At 41.9% G+C, this 23039-nt stretch overlaps 1 protein-coding gene, 1 long non-coding RNA gene and 1 pseudogene across 6 annotated transcripts; 1 reads left to right on the top strand and 2 right to left on the bottom strand.

The window, feature by feature from the left end:
• Positions 1 to 2309: 2309 nt before the first annotated feature.
• Positions 2310 to 7994, bottom strand: LOC123472254. 5 transcript variants are annotated; one of them, XR_006646609.1, is made up of 8 exons: positions 7559 to 7994; positions 7388 to 7483; positions 7225 to 7315; positions 7039 to 7156; positions 6648 to 6968; positions 5694 to 6576; positions 2916 to 3132; positions 2310 to 2856 (listed from the first exon to the last, which is right to left on the bottom strand). It is a non-coding gene; the product is annotated as an uncharacterized LOC123472254 (long non-coding RNA). The 5 variants fall into 5 exon arrangements; XR_006646608.1 differs by having other exon boundaries at positions 5694 to 6828; positions 6886 to 6968; XR_006646607.1 differs by having other exon boundaries at positions 5694 to 5877; positions 5973 to 6968; positions 7559 to 7993.
• Positions 7995 to 10010: 2016 nt separating this feature from the next.
• Positions 10011 to 16310, top strand: LOC116933528. Its single transcript, XM_045174461.1, is given in 13 exon segments — positions 10011 to 10115; positions 10118 to 10207; positions 10275 to 10564; positions 10643 to 10726; positions 10870 to 11103; positions 11160 to 11261; positions 11328 to 11373; positions 12985 to 13149; positions 13323 to 13441; positions 13558 to 13603; positions 13677 to 13861; positions 14908 to 15167; positions 15241 to 16310. Coding segments are annotated over 13 exon segments (2166 nt in total). The 5' UTR covers positions 10011 to 10069; the 3' UTR covers positions 15740 to 16310.
• A 347-nt stretch (positions 16311 to 16657) lies between these two features.
• Positions 16658 to 21087, bottom strand: LOC123466411 (annotated as a pseudogene).
• Positions 21088 to 23039: the final 1952 nt, after the last annotated feature.

The following is a 23039-nucleotide window of genomic DNA, read 5'->3' as shown; positions in this document are numbered from 1 at the left end:
CCAACATCAACCAATTTTACGTCTTTGAGATGCGGGTAACGACTTCGGATCTCCATAAACTCCTTCGGTGGGCATGGTAACTTAAGGTACTGAGTCGGCACAGTAGAAACCTGCTATAAATCCGATTCGAAAGATCTATCACGAGCCTTAACAGTCAAACTAACCGTAGTTGATTGAAACTGTGGGTCTTGGCCGTGAAACGAGCCAAAGGATACATTCCTTGCATTTCCTTTGTATTTGAGCTGTTTAGCTACATCTTCTCGAATTAAGTTAACGGTCGCTCCTGGATCTAGAAAAGCGAAAGTTTCTATTTCCACCCCGTTAGCTTGAAGTAACACAGGAACGATAGCTACGGAAGTGTTGATAGCCGTATCCCTGTTTTTAATGGTCATTGCACGACCATCAGACGATTTTGCTGATGGCTGGCCTGCATTTTTAGTGGTTGAAGCATTCGCGGGATAAACTCGAGGTGCTCCGTGCAATAGAGGTGGTGTCGTTGACCACAGTTCTTAATGTTGCAGACGATTTCGGTGGGACACTCAGTTCCCCGATTTGTTCCGATCAGACACCTGAAACATAACCGTTTCTCTTTTACCCACTCCACTCTAGTTGCAACGTCTAGATCTTTGAATGTGGAACAGGTTTTTATCGAATGGGCGTTATCACAATAAATGCACTTCTTAATAACGCCTTTCTTCAGCGATGACGAATTACTCTCAGATGGAGGACTTTGCTTCGGTTTCTTGACTGGTGGTGTTGTGGAGGTGTGAAAAACAACAGGACCTTTACCAAAGAGAGGAATTGGTTTGGTGGAAGGCTTAGCACTTCCCACTTTCTTTTCCTTCTGTGGAGCTGGTGATCTATATCTCGAGTAGACGGCCTGGTTATCAATTCACCCATCACCATCTTGTCTATCCACTTTGCTAGATCCTTGAGAGTAGCTCGTGTTGGAGTCATCCGGTACACTTTCACGTCCCAGCTACTTCTCATTCGCGGAGGTAAACGGGAGATGACGTGTTCCAGAGTCATTCCCGATTCCAAGTCTTGCTCATATCCGCCGGTCCTCAAGGCATGCATGGCTCCATGAAGAGTTCGATTGAGCTTGGCTAGTGCATCTGAATCATCATCTCGGATCGATAGAAGATTCATAAGAGCCATCAAATGGCTCCGAGCAACCACTTGTGGTTGACCATATCGCTTTTTCAGTTCTACTAAGGCATCATAATAAGTGGACGGATTGTCCAAGTATTCGGCTATGTAGGAACGAACTTCTGTAGTGAGCAACTGCTTTAAGAAAGCACGGCGTTGAGCGTCCGATGGTACCACATTATGGATCATGTCCCTAAATGAAGAGATAAAGGTTGGCTATTCCTTTGGATCATCATTGAATGGCGTGATCTTTATCTGTGGTAACGCATTCATTAGCCAATTTGGGCTGAACCCCGCTGAAGCTCCCCTTGGTGGAGGTGTACGCCTGTTAATACAATCATCGCTGCTGAACGATGGCATTAAAGGAGGTGGTGGACCACCTCTCCCCGATTGCTGTAATGGTCTAGGATTGTACTCAGACGTGGGCGGGCTCCCAATCGTTGATACAGGTCAAGAGGTATCGAATCTATATCGATCGTTAGTTCTGTCCATTGATTGCCTTAACGTCGGATCAGGCATTTGCGGCCGTGAACTGTAACGATATTCATCCATGGTGAAGAAAGATTCTTCATCAGCTTGGGTCCGTGTAGCACGGCTGTTAGTAGAAGCTGGCGAGTTACGTCGATCATCAAGGTAATGATCTACCTGTTTTGATACTCCTCGGACTCGAATCTCGATACCTATAATATAATTATAGGCATCTGTCATCGGCTTCTTGGCTTCCCATAATCTTTGATTGTACAAGAAATGGGCATCTCGCACTTGATCCAAACGACTATGGATCTGTGTATTAAGATGGTTTAGTACGGAACGGCACCCATGGTTACGAATCAGCTGCTCTATCTCACGACACTGTTGCTCAAGGATAACGACTAATGTGTCTCGTTCGACACGTGCCACCTCAATTGCTCGAAGGCGCTCTTGCGGTGTAAGGGATACTCGGTTGCTGGATTCTGTTTATCCACTTTGACTGCCAACTCCAGTATCGTTTCTGTTACGATGAACTGGAATACCAATATCTGGCATATTAGTTGTGCTGCCGTCACGTGTCCGTGGTTGAGACATTTCGCTAGGTAAATAAGCTTAATGTAAATTTAAAGTTTCTTCTACTTGACGATTTCGCTCTATTCGTTATAATAAGACAAGTTGAAGCGATGGAATTCAATTTCACTTTTATATTGTTAAACCGGCATGGAAATTAACATACAATATTTAAATGAATTATTCTCTTCGAGGACGTTGGTCAGTTTTTCGGAAAAGCTGTCTTGAGGTTACCGTGCGAACGATCTGGGTCCTTGTGTTACGAATTTTCCAGCTCCTAACGGGTTGTTCTGGTACAGCAGGTGCAGGTTCCTCAGTTTCTCCAACCTCACTTCTGACTTCACAATCAGCAAGGTTAGGGATGAAGTCGTCCGGCTCCGACTCTGGAACACCTGGAGGAGTTTGGGGGTCCGGAAGCTGCTCGACTGGTTGCGGACTATATGGCCGATAGAAACGAGGTTTCTTCGGTGATGGCGGGGAAATAAAATCCGCTAGCCGCGACCAGCCTTATGCGACTCGGAGTTGGGTCAGTTGTTTGTAGCGGAGCGATCGGCTCCACTGACGGACGGAATGGGCTGGGCGGATTTATCGGTGCTGAGCTCAGGATAAATTCAGCTACTTTTAGAGAAGCTGGAATTTTCGGAAGCAGCTCCGGTGTAAGCAACTCTAAATAACTAAAGTTGACCGGAAAACTGTGTGTAATTAAACCTTAAAAGTTTAGTTACGTGGAGCAGGAAGAATAACAGCTTGCATGTCTTTGGTTGGTTTCCTCTGAGCAATGAGTCTTGCTGTTGTTTCGCTTGCCGTCTCTCGGTAAGCAGGTTCACGATCTTTCATATGCTGGAAACGGTATCGTTTCTGCCGAATGCCTTTGCGGATCAGCTTTTTCTTCAGCTTAGCCGCCGCGAAGTTCTTCTTTCACGGAATGTTGAAGCGGTTTTACTAAAGTAATCAAATAGAGACTCAATTAGTAATTATCGACGGCCCTGAAAAGGTATCGACGATAAACAGAACACACAAAAACGCAAAGATTATTCTCAATCGACGGCCCTGTAAAGGTATCGACGATTGAGAATAAGCGAGATGGACGAAAAGGCAATTGTCAATCGACGGACCTGTGAAGGTATCGACGATTGAAAATGTGTGAGACGAACGAAAATGAAATTAACAATCGACGGCCCTGTAAAGGTATCGACGATTGAAAATTAGAGAGACGGGCGAAAAACGGAACGAACAATCAACGGCCCTGTAAAGGTATCGACGATTGTAAATGTGACGGACGAAAACGAAATTAACAATCGACGGCCCTATAAAGGTATCGACGATTGAAAATGTAACGGACGAAAACGGAATTAACAATCGACGGCCCTGTAAAGGTATCGACGATTGAAAATGTAATGGACGAAAACGGAATTAACCATCGACGGCCCTGTAATCCCACATAACACAAGGCTGTCCGTCGGATGTCCGACAGATGTCGGGGTCGGATGTTGAGTACATCTTTCTGATATCCTCCGGACAGCCCGATATCCGATTTGGATGTCCTATGGATGTATTTTTGTTTTGTTTTGACCGCCCTCAACAGCGCCGTCAGACATTCTAAGGATATCCGAACGGGCTTTCATTTGGCTATAAATATAACATGTATTGGACATCTATTCTTGAAAAGAACATTAGGCTATACCAGGATTCGAACTCGGGTCTCCCGCATCACAGGCGAATATTATTCCACTGTGCCAATCAACAGATATATTATGTATCATTTTCGAACAATAAGATCGAATTGTTGTAAAACACTTGAGCTTTTTCGATAACAAATCACATACAGGATTTTTAAGAAGTCAAGATGATGTCGAACTTAGGTTAAACCAGAGGTGTATAAATTGAAATTAAACAATTTATGCTAAATATTTTTTGAATTTAAACTTCAGCATGATTTATTAAGTTTAAAGTAGTTTTTTATTATTTGAAATTATAATCCTATCATAAGTATACTTGCTTTTAATATTATTAGATGCCAAATAATATTTATTTTCTGTGAGTTAATTTTCAATGGCTTGGTTCCCGTAAGCTAAACGGAAAGCTTGTGCAAACAAACTCACGACTTTCATATATTTTATTCATTTTTTGTAATAAATTTTAAAATAAACCATCCGGCAAATAGATAATTACTCCTTTATTTTTTAAATTTTTCATTTCAAATGCTGGACTTCAAATAAAAATACGTTCAAGGGAAAAATTTGAACACGGTTAAGTTTTCCCCCTCTCAAGAAATTTTGACAATTAATAATGAAACTTAGTGATCGGCCCCAATTAGTTCTAATCGAGTTAACCGCCCAGCACCGATAAAGTGCATTCGGGGTTGAAATGAGGTGCCACTTTTTCAACCGGGGCGGGGCGGGGAAAAATTTGAGGTTAACCCGTTGCCCCGAAGCAATAAAAAAAAATGCCGTTCTTTCGGTTTCAGAGTAAAAATCGGGGCAAGCGGGTAGAACGAGCTATTATCGGGGTTGATATCGGATAGATCGGGTCAATCGATAATGTTTTTTGCATTGATGAATCGATTGATTGCAATCCAATTGATTGAAAACCCCAATTGAATTCGGGGAGAAGAATTTTCCACCCTGAGCCACGCCTCGATGGCCCGAAATGAGAAACCCGATTTGCAAAAAAGCGCCCCGATTGGCTCGAGGCCGATCCTTAAATGAAACAATTGAAAATCTTTTTGGCTGTTGGAAGGAGGTCCGTAGAATATAATTTTCGCACATCCATTGCACTTCCAAGGTGACTAGCCGACGGACATCCCTGGAACTACCCATTGAGTACATAGATATCTAACGGATGTTCGGCCATGATTCGGACATCCGACGGCAGAAATGTGCTATATGGGAAAGGTATCGACGATTGAAAATATGACGGACGAGCAAAAACGGAATTAACAATCGACGGCCCTGTAAAGGTATCGACGATTGGAAATATTAAAGACGGGCGAAAAACGAAATGAACAATCGACGGCCCTGTAAAGGTATCGACAATTGTAAATGTGCATAGACGAAAAACGAAAAGATCAATCGACGGCCCTGAAAAGGTATCGACGATTGAAATATGCACAGACGAAAACGAAATGAACAATCGACGGCCCTGTAAAGGTATCGACGATTGGAAATATTAAAGACGGGCGAAAACGAAATGAACAATCGACGGCCCTGTAAAGGTATCGACGATTGTAAATGTACATAGATGAAAAACGAAAAGATCAATCGACGGCCCTGAAAAGGTATCGACGATTAAAATATGCACAGACGAAAACGAAATAAGCAATCGACGGCCCTGTAAAGGTATTGACGGTTGCAAAAGTGTGTTAGACACCGAAAATTACCAATCGACGTCCCTGAAAAGGTATCAACGGTGGTAAATAGGACGAGATAAGCAAATACTGACAAGAATTAACCAACCACCATAGGTCGGACAAACACAAAACTATGCCAGCTAACAATGCTTACGTCCTGATTGAAGTGTTCAAATGATGTGCCGGGATACCCAGGGAGGAATGGCCACGCGAACGGATAGGCAATGGCGAAGATAAACACGAACGATGAGTTTCCCGGTCGATGCACCAAAATGTTAACCACCGAAGTAAAACGACGAAGACGGGATGTGGCTAACTCAGTGGCCAAAAGGGCCACGCTGCGATGTATTTAAACACGACATGAGGTTACAACACGGGAAAGTTGGGGCGACAGGTTGCGACTGCTACCACCACGAAAACGATTCAGACTAACCTTGTTGCTGCATTTTCCTCCGTCATCGACTACGGCGGAAAAGCAGGGGAGGGAAAAACAAACGAAGGGCGCTAACGTGACAATTAGCTTTTAGGTGTAAATGGGGTGGCGGAAGTGTAAGGGAGGGTAACCTTTTACAAAAAACAAAGTGTTAGTTCAGCCAGGTTCAGACAAGTTCAGACTTGTCTGTCCCTCGGCTATAACGCAAACTTACACATACACACACACACACATACAAAAAAAACGAAAATTAAATTACATTTAATCACTAACGACTTCTGTCGTTAACACATTTGTCCTAGAAACTCTTGTCACCATGGAGCACATTAAAAAGGTATTTTTACCTTCAATTCGTGTTGTCGTTCTGATAAATATCATTACATTCTATTTTTGCGGGGATGTTTTCTCGCAATTGATGAACTTAAACGTTTGAATAAATCGTTACCAACTGGTATATTTGATCTTGTTCGTTTTGGCAAGAAATGTCTAAATGCTAATTTTCTGGACGAGGAAGAGTTAATTGCAATTATTAGTTCCGCTCAACTGAACAATTCCATCACAGAAAAGGATGCTAAAAATACTCCTACTGAACTTCATGGAAAACCTAAGGATGTCAAAACCCTGAAAGGAATAAAAACGATCTTGTCAAAAACGTATCGTATATGGACGATCTACCAGTTATTCAGAAGAGTATTTCCGCAAATACGGACCTGCAGTCAAATTGTTGATGATCTAACAGATTTTGTTGTACCGCGTTTGGCGAAATGTCAAGAATTCCAATGTTCTCCTGACAGGAAACACAGCACATTCATGTGCACGTTTTTATGCAATAAAATATTTTTTGCCATTTTGCGAACTGAAGAAAAAAGATGTCGTGTACGACTTGAAAACAAACCAATTGTTTACAACAAACCAAACAAAAGAAAGATCTTGAAACTTCAGAAATAAAAAGGTCGTAACACTTTCAAAATCTTTTTCATCATTTTACTATCAATCCTAAGTGTAAAAACAAAAGTAGTTTGTTTTAAGCAATAATACATAACAATTGAAATGTTTCGATGCTTACCATAGATGAAGACTCAAAGCCGAAAGTAGTATTGGTGAATGACTCTTCATGAAGTCTCTAGCTGTGCAACCACTACAATGACAATCAAGAATACGGAAATCCATAAACTGGTACTTTGCTTAAGTGGCAAAACAAAAGTAGTTTGAATTAGGCATTACATGACAATTGAAATGTTTCGATGCTTACCATAGATGAAGACTCAAAGCAAGAAGTAGTATTGGTGAATGACTCTTCATGATACAAGCATGCATAAGGAAAGGATATCCATAATCTGGTCCTTTGCATAAGAGTCAAAACAGCAGAAGTTTAAATTAGGCACTACATAATAATTAAAATAGTCAATGCTTACCTTGATGAAGCAAAGCAACAACTGGTACAGGTCAGTTGTGCTGCACCATTACAATGGATATAGGGAATAAAGTAATCCGTAGTCTAATAATTTAGCCTAAAAGTCAAAACGAAGTATTAAAATGACCTTAAAATTGTGCGTAACTTTAAGAATTAAAATTTTCAAGCTTACCATGATGACGACGTTGCTTCTTGTGCTGATTGAATTGTAAGTTTCAAACGGTGGAAAGCCGCTTTGGAAAGTGGAATATTTTGAGTTAACTTTCTACCCTCTGGCTATGATGAGTCAGAGAAAGGGGATGGGAAAGGCTGAATCCATTCGGCGCAGGAGGGATAGCCAGCCTCTAGGCCGTTACTGTAGTAGGCCATGTTAACTATACAATGCTGATCGATAAATTCAATATGTTGTAGACTCCTCCTCCCTTGAAGGTGTCGTCTATCGAAATCGCTACATGGAAGTACAAGTTATCTATTTATTTGCTAAATAAACGGACAACTATCGAAAAATAGTTGTCTATTAAAAAGTGGATCAAACGGCGTTCCGTAGTTGCCCTTTTTATGTAGACGACCATGATCGAAACAATGGAGCTCACACGGCCTGTGAAAAAACCTGTCCGTTGCGAACGGGCCGACTAAACTGCTCCACACTCCTTCGCCGTTCAGCCGATAAAAGCGGGGACTCTACCGGGAGCTGCTGCGTTATTTCCTCTACAAAAGTAGACCAATCTCAGCGGCACAGCATCTGAAATAAAAAAACGAACGAAAGATTAGTGCCGACACCCCTGAAATCGCCGCGCCGTCAGCGCCATCTCTGACGTAAAGTCTCAGAAAAAAAGTGTCGGTCGGTCCACCGGTCGTTGTAGAAGGGTAGGGGTGCCTGTATCAAGGGGTTGGGTATATATGCGAGTTTTGATAGAATCCCTATCGGGAAACTTCATAATTTTGTTTTCATTTATTAGAATACTAGGGGCCCTCACTCCGTTCAGGAAGTTCCCGATAGGGTACGGCCTGGACGCCAATTCGCCACACGGAAACCCGGAAACCATTTGCTCTTCCGGAAAAACTGACGACTGAGGCTGTGAGTAATCAAGTAGAGTAAGTTAGTTATATCGATGGGCAAACAGTTTGTTTAACAAACGTTCAAACTGGACGAACTAGTGTCAAGTTAACCGTCATCTAGCGGTAGTAAATTATCTTTGGGAATCAAACAAATAAAAAAGAAAGAAGCTCCATTCGGATTTTAAATTATAATAAGTATATTAATTGCTCGAAAGGTCAGCCTGTATTGATAATGACGAAAAAAAAAACGGAATAATAGCTCCATCCTCTTAACGCATGCAAGAAAAAGTATTTGAAATTGTTAGAATAAAACAGCTCATTTTTTTGTTTTTGCAAATGGTCACGCAAATTTTCCGGAAGTAACCAGTAGGGGCTTTATTATTATTGCAACCCGTGTCCCGCAATATTTTATTACCCAAATAAAATCCGCTTACCTCAAAGTCGCCAAAATATAATTCGTTAAGCAGGTATTAGGTGTCCGAGGTGTAGCCAGAATTCTTATCCCTACCCCTGTGAGAGTCAATAAGACGAAAAAGGGAGGCGAAGACTTCGCCATCTGGCGTTCAGAATCGAACTCGTTGTAAAATAAATAATCAATATTGAGGCATGAAATGAAGGGAGTGTGACACCAGCTACCTCCGACACCAGCTACCTGGGGGGGGTCGACAGCAGCTACCCTTTTTTTTACGACACTAGCTACCCATGACAGGGGGTTAGGTTAGGTCAGGTTAGGTTAGGTTAGGTAAGGGTCAGGTAGCTGCTGTCGACCCCCCCAGGGGGCTAGTGTCGGAGGTAGCTGGTGTCCACATCCCGAAATGAAAAAATAAACAAAAAATTAAGGGAAATTAGTTATGAAACAGATATGTTTTTTTGCATGCATAACAATCAAATAAATATAATTCGTTCTATTTTCGAACCTGTTGAATGTACAGAAATCTTGTCTTCTGTAAGGCTACAATCTAGGAGAGCGAACATTATTGAATTAACGCGGTGTTTCACGTTTACACGTGTTTCTATTGTCTACAGAATGGTCACAAAAAGTTGCGTAGTGCATAGGTGTGCAAATACCAGTAAAAAAAAATGGGTTTCTTTCCATAGGTTTTCCTCGATTAACAGTTTGCGTGATAAATGGATAGGTGAAATTAGGAATCACCAAGGATTTAAACAGGAAAGGAATCCGACTTTTCAACATTTTCAACCCCAAATATCCCCATACGCTTGGGGCCTTGTAGCAGAAAAAATTGATGTAGTTACAAAGAAGAAGAGCTCTTACAGCTACATAAAGAAAGATCAAGTGTATGACATCAAGTCAAGAAACTACAATTTTCAAACGGCAACTGACTTAACGCACTGCAATTGTGAATTCTTCTCGAGTTATGGATTACTCTGCCATCACATTATTTTATTTCTCATCAAAGAAAATAAAGAAATTCCAAACAACTGTTTTTCTCAACACTGGCTGGCTGGCTGCTTAGAGGTAACTATCAAATTTGTCGTCTTAATGTAATATACGCATTCTGTAAGTATCCATAGGATGGCATGACAGTACCTAAAAGTATCGCAGCACGCACTGCCATAAAAAAAAAAAAGGAAAGGCTCTGTGACGGCCAGAGAGCAGTTCAACATGGCCCTTACACTCTTCAAAAAGATGGCTCAAACAATGAGTTGTCTTCCTTCAACAGATTTCAAAAAAAAATCCAAATACTATTGGACATCCACGATTTAATTAGAAAGAATCAACCAATTAGGTTATCTACAACAGGTATAGCATTTTTAAAATAAACAACCAACTATTGCTAATATTTTTTTCACTGTTCACCTTTCCGTAGACGTGTGCCAAGTTGAAGTGAGGGTCGTTAAGTCAGGGGAAATCAATACCACCACATCTGTTACTCATCATCTTAAGAGTAACGAGGACGCTAAGTGTCCGGGGGTTTCACCGCATCCATGGAAATCCCTTCGAATTTCACGGGTCACGGAAAAACGAGGAATACCAAAAGGCCAATACAAAAGTCTTTTCAGCGGATTTCATAGCAGGAGACGTGGATTTGCGACGAAGCAAGTACGCAATGGGGAAAACGAAAAACCTGGTAAACGATTAGGAACAGATGACAATGACGTTAGAATTTTTTTTTAACGTATTACCTTTAGAATCCCGTCATGATAAGTCTATTGTTTGTTTCTCACTCTCATTTAGAAGTATGGAGTAATGAGCAACGAAATGGAAGAGATGATGATTTTTGCTGAAGAGGGAAAATATGTGCAGGATCTTAATATTCCGGTCGGTTTGTACGCAATGGGGAAAACGTAAAACCTGGAAAACGATTAAGAACAGATGGCAATGACGTTAGAATTTTGTTTTAACGTATTACCTTTAGAATCCTGTCATGATAAGTCTATTGTTTGTTTCTCACTCTCATTTAGAAGTATGGAGTAATGAGCAACGAAATGGAAGAGATGATGATTTTGGCTGAAGAGGAAAAATATGTGCACGATATTAATATTCCGGTCGGTTTGTCACCAAAATTTGTCTGGTCATCACCGAAACGTGAACCCGTTGATTGTCAACATCTGGCCTCAAAATTGCATAATTCGATGGCTTCACCTTCAGGCTCCAAGTTTGCGGTAAATCAACACGGTATACCTAGAAAAGTCGAGGTAAATCGGTTTCAATAAAATATTAAACCAAGCTAATACACATTACTTTCCAACAGGTAACTATGGACGGTCCCAGCACATCAACATCCGCCGATGTTCTACTTGTCGACGAAATGGACATGTCTATCACAGCTGTAGTCGCCAATGATTCTGTAGAGGTAATGCAGTGAAATTTGGAAGTATTTTTGTATAGTGATTCGATATTTCTTATTACCTCTTAATAGTTTGTGCCTTCGACTAGTCGCTGTGTCCGAAAACAATGGGACAGGAGTAAGCAGCTCTATCTTTTCTTGCATACGCCGCAAACAATAACTAAGACGAACAAACTCGTGTCAGGCGACATAAATAAGGCACAGGACATATTGAAAAAACAGCATCCAAGTGTCGGTGGGGTTGTTCTGCTGAACAATTAGAAGCAGTCTTGAATTTCCTAAAGCTCAGGGAGATCAATGGATGCAAATTATTCACCACAGTTCAGATCACTGGCTTGTAGTAGCCAAAGGGTTCATACAACCTGAACATGTACTCGTCTATGACAGCAGTCACAGAAATCCATGGAGAAATGAGCATGTCTTAAGTTGTATGTCAAGCCTCCTTCACACACCTGAAGAAAATATGACTTATAAAATTAAAAGTTGTCAACGGCAAAGCAATGGGGATGATTGCGGAGTCTCTGCCATTGCTTTTGCTCCCAGCTTAGTTATAGGAGAAGAGCCCGCAACAAGACTGTGTGACCCTAAAAAGCTGCGCTCTCACCTTGTTCACTGTATGGCATCCGGCATGTTTCGGTTGTTCCATTTCCCTCCATTCAAAGTCGTGCCACGAGATCTCATGAGACTGTCGGAACAGAAAATCTGTTTTGTACCTGTCGCAGAAGAGGGTGGAAGAAGAAAGGCTTGGAGTACATCGGATGTGATAAAAAGGGTTACAACAAATGGTGCAACAAAATGTGCGTTAATGATTGTCCTGTAAATGTGGCTGACGAATGGTTTTGCATGACTTGTAAAAAATAAAAAAATTAAATCCTGGATATTAAATATTAAAAGTACTATTTTATTTTAGTTTCCCAATGTTAATGTTAACGAAAAGGAAAGTAGAACGAGCACCGAAGCTATCACCAAGGAAAGTTGAGACTCGAAGCAGACAAAAAAAAAATTATGGGAAAAAAAAAAAAAAAAATAAATGAAAAATTGATATAATTTGGCAACGCTGTGTGAGGTGCAATAGGTGTTACCTTAATACATATGTAGTGAGACCATGGTCGTATCAAGTAGCTGAGATTCTCAGCTCGGATCAGTAATTTCTACTGATCCAAGCTGAGAATTTGGAAGTAGCAGACGCCTCTATGTAGAAGCAGACGAACAGTACCAAATGCTGCATTGCTAGCTTGCTTTAATGTATGGGAATTCTACAAGAATAACAATGTAATGGAATAGATAGCTATGACAATAAAATGACTATAAAATAAATTATGCATGCATGTAATATTAATTCTAACAAACTTTATATAAAAACGCCCGTGTAGATCACAATATAGAACTATATAGATAGTGAACAATAAATTACGTTAATGGTTTGTGTGCTTAGGAATCGATATGAAAATCGCGTGAAATTAGAAAAAGGTATTACAGAAAAAGGGGAAGGGGTTGAAATTTGTTAGCGAGAGAAAAAAGATAGATTCATTTTAGTTCTTTACCGCATGGCTATCCTGCCGAGACACGACGAAAAATGTCAATGTGTAATAAAATTTACTTTTCCGTGTGGCGGTGTTTGTCATTTGCGAGTGACCCAAGACACCAAGCAAAAATTTGAAGCAGGTAGGTGCAAATTGATATTAAAGTTTATTAAAACACGTGCTACAAATCGCGTCTTGTGTGGTAGAACCCGAATATAGGGCAGAAATGATTGGCAAAGCCTATCAACATTTTTTGAAACAAAAAGCTGAGAAACAGTTGATTGAAGAGAAGAAAAAGATAGAAGAGGAAAAAGAGAAGGAAATGGAAAAGCAGCAGGAAGAGACATTTAGAAGGAGTGATAATGAGTCTCGTAAGTTATATGCATAATTAAATTCTAAAGTTATACATTTCTACATTGTTGATTGTAAGTAGCATTATCATTCGTGATGTAAAAGTTTAATATATTAATTATAATTAACAACCATTCTTTATTTCTTTTTATGGTATTTAATGTTAGATGCTTTATTTGTACAAATCTAAAAGGAGAAAATATGCCCGATGAAGAAGCAGTCGGTGCACCTCTGCCAGGCCGTTCCATTATCGAGGTGCCTTCGCGGAGCCATTGCGCTTCGCGGGTAGTCGTCGATGGCGCTATGATAAGGGTATTGCCGAAAAATGCGGGTCCTACCCGTGGTGACATTGCAAAGGCCAGGGGTTCAAAGAGAAAAGCGACAACAAAACTAACCCCTACCGTTAAAAAAAAAAATTTACGTTTCAGGTTCCCAGCCAACGTCAAACCGCTAAAGCGGAGCATTCCATTTATGGTAAGTGTAATGTTGAAGTTATATTTTGAGCATACATTGTACTAAATTGCAATACATATTTTTGAATTATCAGATCACAACGACGTTCACATCAACGACGATCCGATGGTGCAGGAAGATGAGGCGGATGAATCGGATTCAGAGGAGACGACGGTTAAGTGGTCAGTTCACCAAACTGCCCTATTGCTTGACACATTTCAGCAATTCAAGCCACAATTGGATCAGCCATACACCAAAAAGCTAAAAATATGGCAAAAGGTATGAGATAAAAAATTAACAAAAAAAACATTTAATATTGCCATTTGATGATATTTTCCCAGATGACTAAAGCTGAGGGACTTGTGGCTCTTGGCAGAACTCCAGCCCAGCTTTCAAAGAAAATTTAGAATCTGAAGCATACGTGGCGGTTGATGAGGAGGCCTGGTGCCGATTCGAAAGCATGGTGATGGACGGATCGTATGAATGAAATATTCGGGGAAGACGCAACAATCAAATTGCTTCACGTTGCCGAGGTTAATGATGGAGGGGGCAAGGAAAAGCTACCACCGCATGTGGATAACTCTGCTCGAAAAAAAATTGACTGGAAGGCGGATATACTTGTTATCGAGAAGGAAAGAGTTGAAGTGCTGAAAGAAATGGTGTCTGGGCAAGCCCAAAAAATGCAATATTTGATCGTTTGACATCGGCTATTGAGAAAATAGCAGAAAAGTAAGTGTTTGAGTCATATTGTATTACAATTTGATTCAGAAATGTAATAAAATTACATCAGCAAATACTTTATTCTATTTCTTTTTTGCTCGCTGTCGTACTATTATCATTGTCCCTTTCTTCTTCTTCATCGTCGTTTTCCTCATCATCTTCTCGGTACTGGTCTTCTGGTTGTACATCTACCCTTTGTATGATATAATTATGAAGGCAGCATGCAGTTAATATGACATCTGGAATGCGATTTAACAAAAGCATGTCCAAATATCGTAGACGCCTCCATTTGTTTTTTAAAAGGGAAAATGATCGATCCACGGCAGACCGGTTTTTGGACAATACCCGGTTGAAGTTCTTCTCAGTCTGAAACGCAAGATTGAAGTAAAATATTATTAATTTTCTTTAAATGTGATATAAAACAATTTTATTATTGCGCATCATTAGCGTGGTCATACAAGAATGGTTCGAACCGACAACAAACTGTCCTTACATAACCATGAACATGAGCACCAATTGAAATATTTCATGCTGCAATGCGGTGATAACTTAAAAAAAAAAAAACCTCATGGCTAACGATCATATGTATTCCTCGATTCTCTCAGGGAAATGAAACCATACCTGATGAAGTATATGAGGGTGAAGGCGATGAGAGTATCCTGACCAACCAAAACGAGATTCTACTTTGGAAGAAGAAAGATTGCTTTGCTAGATTGCTAATTTTCAACAGCAACGATGAGACAAGACAGAAAGCTCTCTTCAATTGCAAAACCTCTTGCGAGATGTGGAACAGATTAACTACACAATACTTACAGAGAGCCGCAGACAACAAACACCTGTTACACAGGGAATTCATCAATCTAAGGTATTCAATCAGACCACAGGCCAACCTGTGCCTTAAATCCGTTCCATCAACAACCATCCATTCTTTAATACAGTTATGTAGACGGAGAGGATATTATGATACATGTGACTGCTGTGGAATCCATGGCAGCACAACTGAATGATTTGGGAGTTGGAATAACTGATCATGCCGTCATGACCAAGATCCTTTGTAGTTTGCCATCGAGATTCGACCACTTGGTATCCTCCTGGGACAGCATGGGAGAGAACGACAAAACGATTGAAGCACTCAGAGGTAGACTGGTCACGGAAGAAAGAAAAATAAATCTTAGAGCTGCTCAAACAGCTATCCCCACCGAAGGATCTAATCAACCTTCTACATCAGGAGGAAGCGGACCCAATGCCGCGTTCTTTGGACAAGGAAACTCTAGCACAAACACCAATGCCCCACGTCATAGCGGGAATTTTGGTCGAGGTCGAAGAGGTGGTGGTAGCCATAGCCACAGCAGATCAAGAGAACAAATCGCAAGAGACAGCGCTCAGTGCACATATTGCGGTAAACGCCGACATTACGCATTCGAATGCAGAATATGAATAGCAGACGAAGGAGAAAAACAACCTAATGGTGGTAAGAAAGGCAACTATACACACTCTAATGGTCCATCCAACGGCCAGAACGACTTCTCCCTCGTATCCACGGCATGTCTCAAAGCAAGTGAGCCCAAAATATTTTATCTCGACTCTGGAGCAACGGAACACATGACCGACCAACTATCAAACTTCGCCAACTTACGAAACATTGAACCTGGCACCTGGGCAATTGAAGGTATTGGAGGAACAAATTTTTTTGCTCATGGTATCGGAGACATTCTTGTAGATATAACTGTGAACGGTGAGAAACAATCAGGAATAATCAAAGATGTACTGTACGTCCCCGGATTATCAGTCAATCTAATTTCAATTGCCTGTGTGACAGAGAATGGGTACAATGTCACATTCATCAACGACACAGCAAACGTAACCAAAGATGGCAAGATCATCATGGTCGGGACAAGAATAGGAAAGACGCTGTATCGACTCGATATCTCCACAGACCATCAGATGACAAAGAGCATGGCTGCTAGTTCGAGCACAGCATCTATCGACACTTGGCACGAAAGACTCGGACATGCCAATGGAAGAATAATAAAAAAATGGCGACAGGGGAAGCAGTAACAGGAATGTCCATCTCACCAAACAGCAAAAATCTCAACGAGTGCTGCCATGGTTGCAACGTTGGAAAAATGCATAAGCTTCCATTCACCATGAGTCAAAGTGTGAAGTTTAAATAAACTGATACAATATATATGCAATTAACTGTGGTCGTTTATTTAAACTACTTCAAGTATGTCACACAATATCTGTCTTATAGTACTTACAATCTGTTCGGGAGAGAGATAAAGATAGTCAGAAGAGAGTTCAGCACTTTTGCATAAGTCACAATCAGACAGGAAAAAATAGAGAGAGTTGCTGCTAAACAGTCAGGAGAGGAAGTTGTCCTCTTGACTGCTAGATGGCGTAGTTTGCCGTTCTAACACTTTCCCTCAAACACGACATACATATGAAACAAGAAATAGTATAAACGGGATAACGGGTTTGAAATCTTTCCCTCAAACATAACATCAGCATGGAGAGAATATGTGGGGAGAAAAAATAGAGACAACCGATTATAGCATGATTAACGAGTTTGCCATTAGAAACTTTCCCTCAAACACGGTATCAAAAAATAGACAAAGAAGGACTCAGAGACGAGAAAAAAATACACAGCCAATAGTGGTTCCTTTTTACCTACACCAATCTTTTCTCTGTTTTTCTCAAATGGAATCCTTGGGAGGGGCTTGGTAAAGATATCGGCCAATTGGTTCTCAGATTTCACGAACAATACCTCGATGAGTCCATCTTCATCCATTTTGCGAACAAAATGATAACGGTTGTCAACATGTTTTGTCCGTGGATGGAACTCCGGGTTGCGAACTAGTCGCACAGCACCTTGATTATCGCAGAAAAGCGGAACTTTGAAGTTAATTCCAGTGAAGTCGTTGTGTAGGGTTCTCAGCCACACAGCTGTTTTTGTCGCTTCGCTGGCCGACACGTATTCCGCCTCGGTGGTGGACAGCGCAACACATTTCTGTTTCTTACTGCTCCAGGCCACTGGCCCTCCATGAAAGAAGAAGATATTTCCAGAAGTGGATGTTTGGTCATTGATATCGCCAGCAAAGTCCGCGTCGCAGTATCCCATAATGGCGTTCTCTTCATCGCCGCCAAGCCAAAGTCCATAGTCGTGCGTGGCAATCAAGTATGCAAAGATTTGTTCTACGGCTTCCCAGTGTGACAAGTCCGGATTTTGACAGTGTTTCGCTACTTGTCCAACAGCATAGGAGATGTCAGGTCTGGTGGAGATTGCAAGATAGAGAAGGGCTCCTACCGCCTCTCGATACGGGAAATTGAACGAGTCTGATGCAAGCCTGCTCCGTTTCAGCTTTTTGGATGGGTCAGCAGGGACGGATTTAGGAGACAAATTTCCCATACCAAATCGGTCGATCAATTTCACGACCATGTGCTGCTGGCTTAAGTGGATTTTCTTGTTGATTAGGTCTCTCGTAATATCCGTGCCTAGAAAACGAGTGGGGGGGACAGTTCGTCCTTCAAATTGCTCAAACACATGCTTGGCAAGTGCATACAGGGCTTCCGTTGTTGTTGCTGCCATAAATAGATCATCCACATGGGCAATAACAATTAGAATGAAGTTTTGATCTCTGAGCACGTAGACACATTTATCAGCATTGGATTTCACCAAGTGCTTGCCTTTGTGTGAGAAGGTTCCAAGAACTCGGTCAAGCAGTTGATACCAAAGGCGGGGCGCTTGTTTAAGACCGTAAATTGATTTTTGCAGCTCGCATACCCATGATTCTTTCCCCTTTTTAAGGAAGCCCTGAGGTTGTTTCATGAAGATTTTCTTGTCCAATTCTGAATACAAGAACGCCGTTTTGATGTCGATTTGTTTGGCATACAAGCCGCGGGACGCAACATCAGCGAGTGTTGCTTTGACAGCTTCTTGATGAGCGACAGGAGAGAACACCTCGTCGTAGTCACGGCCAAATTTTTGACGGCAACCAATAGCTACAAGACGTCCCTTGTATCTCTCCGGCACACCTTCGTAACCTGGTTTAATTTTCCCAATCCATTTGCAGTTGATAGCAGTGTATCCGGGCGGCAGTTTTTCAACTAGCTTCCAGGTGTTGCTTTTCTCCAGAGAGTCAAATTCCTCTTTGAATGCCGCCATCCACTTTTCAGGACAATCAGACGCTACTGCTTGATCATAACTCTGAGGCTCAAATGGCTCGGCAACGAGAGCTAATTCGTTAGTACGAAACTCATCGAGAAGCACCATATTAGCTTTATCCGCCAGACTTCTTTTGTACTCATTGTACCTCGCACTATATTGAGGTGCTCTGCTTGATCGACCATCGCGCCATCTGCCAAGTATCAGTGGCTCCTCCCCAGGTAGACTTTGAATTAGCTCGACAGGATTCACGGCTGGTGGTGCAGGAATATGTCCAGGTGACACTGGCGCTTGATCATCGACTTCCATTGGTTCGCCTTCAGAATTCACATCATGGTCCGCTTCTTGAAAAACACCAGACGGGCTATGACCCAGAACCCAGTCATCGATCTGTCCAATTTCAGATAATTCTTCGACCGTTACGAACGATATTTGATCATCAGTGTCGTCTTCTTCGCTACAGTCCAGGTCATCGTTCGGCTCAATGACGCCGATTTCCGGTTGATCGTGCTTGGTGTCACGGTAGGAGCATTGACTTGGTCTAGTGAGGGATTTACACCCTCGTCATCCAGTCCGAGTATTGTAGATACAATGTGGAACGGTTCAAAGTTCTGTAGAGACATGTTCGTTTGATTTGTTTTTGACTCTAGAACATCAGTGATAAGGAGCGTTTCGTCGAAACGGACACTAGGACTTGTGGTATACTCCCGTGTAGCCGGATTCCATAGAATCCATCCTTTTTGACCATCGCCATAACCGACAAACCAGCATGGCTTCGATTTTGGGTCCAGACTTTTTCTAACTGGATCAGGTGTGTGGGGATAAGCTCGGCAACCAATCACTCGCAAATTACTCAGATCTGGCTTGGTGCCGAAGAACAGTTCGTATGGCGTTTTGTGGAGGTGGAGGAGATGACACGGTTGAGAACGTACACCACGCCGATCAAAAAGTCTCCCCACAGCTCCAGCACAGACCTAGGAGCTTGTTGAAACATGTTGGTGATTTTGTTTGAGCGTGTATAGATTATGCTCCGGACTGCCTCCATCCCAGTCCTATTCATCCTTTCCGCCACACCATTCTGTTGTGGAGTGTATCTGCATGACGTTTGATGGACAATGCCATGTTCTTCCAGTCTAGTCTTCAAATAATTGCTGCCGAGTTCAGTGCCTTGATCACTTCTCACAATTTTTACTTTGTTTCCAGTCGAGGTTTTGACAAAGGCAATGAAATTAAGAAGATGGCCAGCAGCTTCAGATTTTCTTTTCATCAATTTGACTGACGTCCATCCAGAGTAATCGTCTTTGAAGATTGTGTAGCATATTTCACCTCTTGTGGTGGGAATAGAGACAAATCCAACGTCCGTGTGAATGATACCACCATCTTCTGTCGCTCTGGTTCTACCAGGTGGGAATGGAGAACGCATTATCTTCCCAAGTGCGCATCCTTCACATACACAGTCGGTTTTGCATCTTTTTGTTGAGACATCAAGTCCTTTAACAGCTCCAATTCGGTTTTGTCTTATGATGGTTTGGTCGTTGAGATGGACAAGACGGAGATGTGCAAGACGAAGAGAAATTTCACCATGGGCAGCAGCATTAGCAGTTTCTTCTTCGTGATCAATGAGCTTTGGGACAATTTTCAAATGATAAAGTGACTTTCCCAGCTTTTGACCGACCATTATTCCAGCACCATCCTTCGTAAACTCCACGTCGTCACCGCTAAAATTTACATTAATACCAATGTCGGCCGCACGACCGATCGAGTAAAGGTTTACACCCAATTCAGGGACGTTTAATTCACTCTCCAAGACTTTTCCATTGACGTAGGAGTGAATCGGAACAGTCCCAATGCCGGTTGCGTGAAGAATTGTGTTGCCAACACCATTCACCGTCCACGAGCCCGGAGGTATATCACGTAGATTTTCAAAATAAGAGCGGTTGCTCATCATGTGATGAGTGGCGCCAGAGTCAGCGTAGATGTACTCGGGTCGGCGTACTAGATGACACAGCGATGTCAAACCGGCGAAGGTTTTCTTGTTCGATTCAGGGTCAAAATCGCGATTCTTGTTGTGAGTGGCACCACGAGCCTGCTTCTGGTCAGCCTGTTTCTTGTCTGGACAGTTGTAGTTTCTGTGACCAGGCTTGCCACACGACCAGCAGACCCCACGACTGGACTGACTCGAGTTGCCGGCTCTGTTGCCGTCGCGATAGTCTCTACCATTATTTCCACTACCTCTACTGCCGCCACGATAGTAGGGATTAAAATTCGATGGTTTGCCTCGATAATTGGAATTTCGATATTCATACTGTAAATTTTGATCTTTACTGTTATTGCCCGACCGCGTTGCCAACGCATTTTCAGCCGCAGACTTCAGTCTAAGCGGGTGTGTGGCAAAGAAAGCCACATCTTGGGGACTTATAATCCCGTTACTTCTATCATTCAGCTTTCTTTCCTCTTCCGATAGTTTTGCTGTGAGATTGGCTATGGTCTGATCAGCCACTGGTAGACCACTCCACATTGTCTCGAACACAGCATAACTTGGGGGTAGAGTTTGGATGATTTTGGACACGATCATATCAACAGTCTGTGGCTGTCCCACGCCTCTAAGCTCCTCTGCCATCTGCCTGAAGACATTGACATGGGTAGTGACCTTATGGTCTGGATCCATCCTGTAGCTGTGGAATTTACCGAGAAGCGATCGGACATTAGATGCTGCAACATCAGCAAACTCAGCCAGTAGCCTTTGCCACATTTCCTGGGCAGTAACAGATCCTTCGATAGAGCTCTGGTAGGTCAGCTCGATATTAAAATAGATCAATTGTTGGGCTTGCAGATGTTTATTCACCCAAGTTTCAATCTCAGCTTGATTAGTGACCGGGGCTACTCCCTGCACCGTTGGACCCAGCACCTGTAGACAGGATAGATGTCAGATTAATTTGCTTTTTTTTTCGTCTTTTCCTTAAAAATTTAGAATAGGATGCTGACTTGTTTTCCAGATGCACACAGTGCCTAACCACTGCTTCTGCTTAATCACAAGTCACAAAAAAAGAATTGTCTGTGCACAGTTAGGTTAACACGTGCTTTACAATCAGTTTTGCTCATTCACATTAGTGACCTGAGACTTGCATTCTGACTGCACAGTTAAATTAACATGTGCCTTACGATCAGTTTTTGCTCATTCACATTAGTGACCTGAGACTCGCATTCTGACTGCACCGTTAAATTAACATGTGCCTTACAATCAGTTTTTTTGCTCATTCACATTAGTGACCTGAGACTTGCATTCTGACTGCACAGTTAAATTAACATGTGCCTTACGATCAGTTTTTGCTCATTCACATTAGTGACATGAGACTCGCATTCTGACTGCACCGTTAAATTAACATGTGCCTTACAATCAGTTTTTAAATTCGGAGCAACACCGACTTAGTTGGACAGGCCATATGAGCATGGTTCGACTGGCCACACTGGAAACACAAAGTTTGATATTTAACACGAGGGCACTTTTTGTTACCTGATGAGGCCTGGGTTCAGTGCCTAAGACAATGTTCTCTAGTCTCAGCACCTTAAGCTTGAGCATGATGGCATAGCGAAATTGTGGAAAGTTAATTCCGTTGAAACGAGCAAACTCTCGTCTCTCGGTAATGGATTCCTTTGACATACTTTGAGTTACGTAACTCTGGGCCCATAACCTGTGAAGTTTAAATAAACTGATACAATATATATGCAATTAACTGTGGTCGTTTATTTAAACTACTTCAAGTATGTCACACAATATCTGTCTTATAGTACTTACAATCTGTTCGGAAGAGAGATAAAGATAGTCAGAAGAGAGTTCAGCACTTTTGCATAAGTCACAATCAGACAGGAAAAAATAGAGAGAGTTGCTGCTAAACAGTCAGGAGAGGAAGTTGCCCTCTTGACTGCTAGATGGCGTAGTTTGCCGTTCTAACACAAAGCAAGACCCATCGAGTTGGCGAACTAATTCATTCCGACTTAGTAGGGCCGATGCAAGTCGCCTCACCAAACGGTGCAAGATATTACGCACTTTTAAAAGATGATTTCAGTCAATATAAAGCTGTGTATTTCTTAAAACTCAAATCAGAGACCAGCGAATCTTTCAAAGCTTTCTCCCTGAAACTATTCACCGAAACTGGAAAAAGAATAAAGACACTGAGATCCGACAACGGTGGGGAGTACACCGGTCAAGACTTCAAAAACTGGATGGCAGCAAATGGAATCAACCAACAGACCAGTGCATCCTACACCCCAGAACAGAATGGCAAAGCAGAAAGAGACCATCGCACAACAATAGAGGCCGCTAGAAGTCAGATACACGCAAAAGGAATGCCACTAAAACTATGGGCAGAAGCTGTCAATCATTCCGTGTACACCTTAAACAGAACTGTATCGGAAAATAAAAACGTCACACCATTTGAGCTATTGCATGGTAAGAAACCCGATATATCAAATCTACGAGTTTTTGGATCACCCGCTTACGTTCTAATAGCAGATGCAGAGAGACAAAAACTCGATCCTAAAGCCATCAGAGGCCTGTACGTTGGTGAATGT

Source organism: Daphnia magna, linkage group LG5 (assembly GCF_020631705.1).
Source record: "Daphnia magna isolate NIES linkage group LG5, ASM2063170v1.1, whole genome shotgun sequence".
Lineage (NCBI taxonomy): Eukaryota > Metazoa > Arthropoda > Branchiopoda > Diplostraca > Daphniidae > Daphnia > Daphnia magna.
The sequence above is the reverse complement of the archived record's forward strand: the minus strand, read 5'-3'. Positions and strand labels throughout refer to the sequence as shown.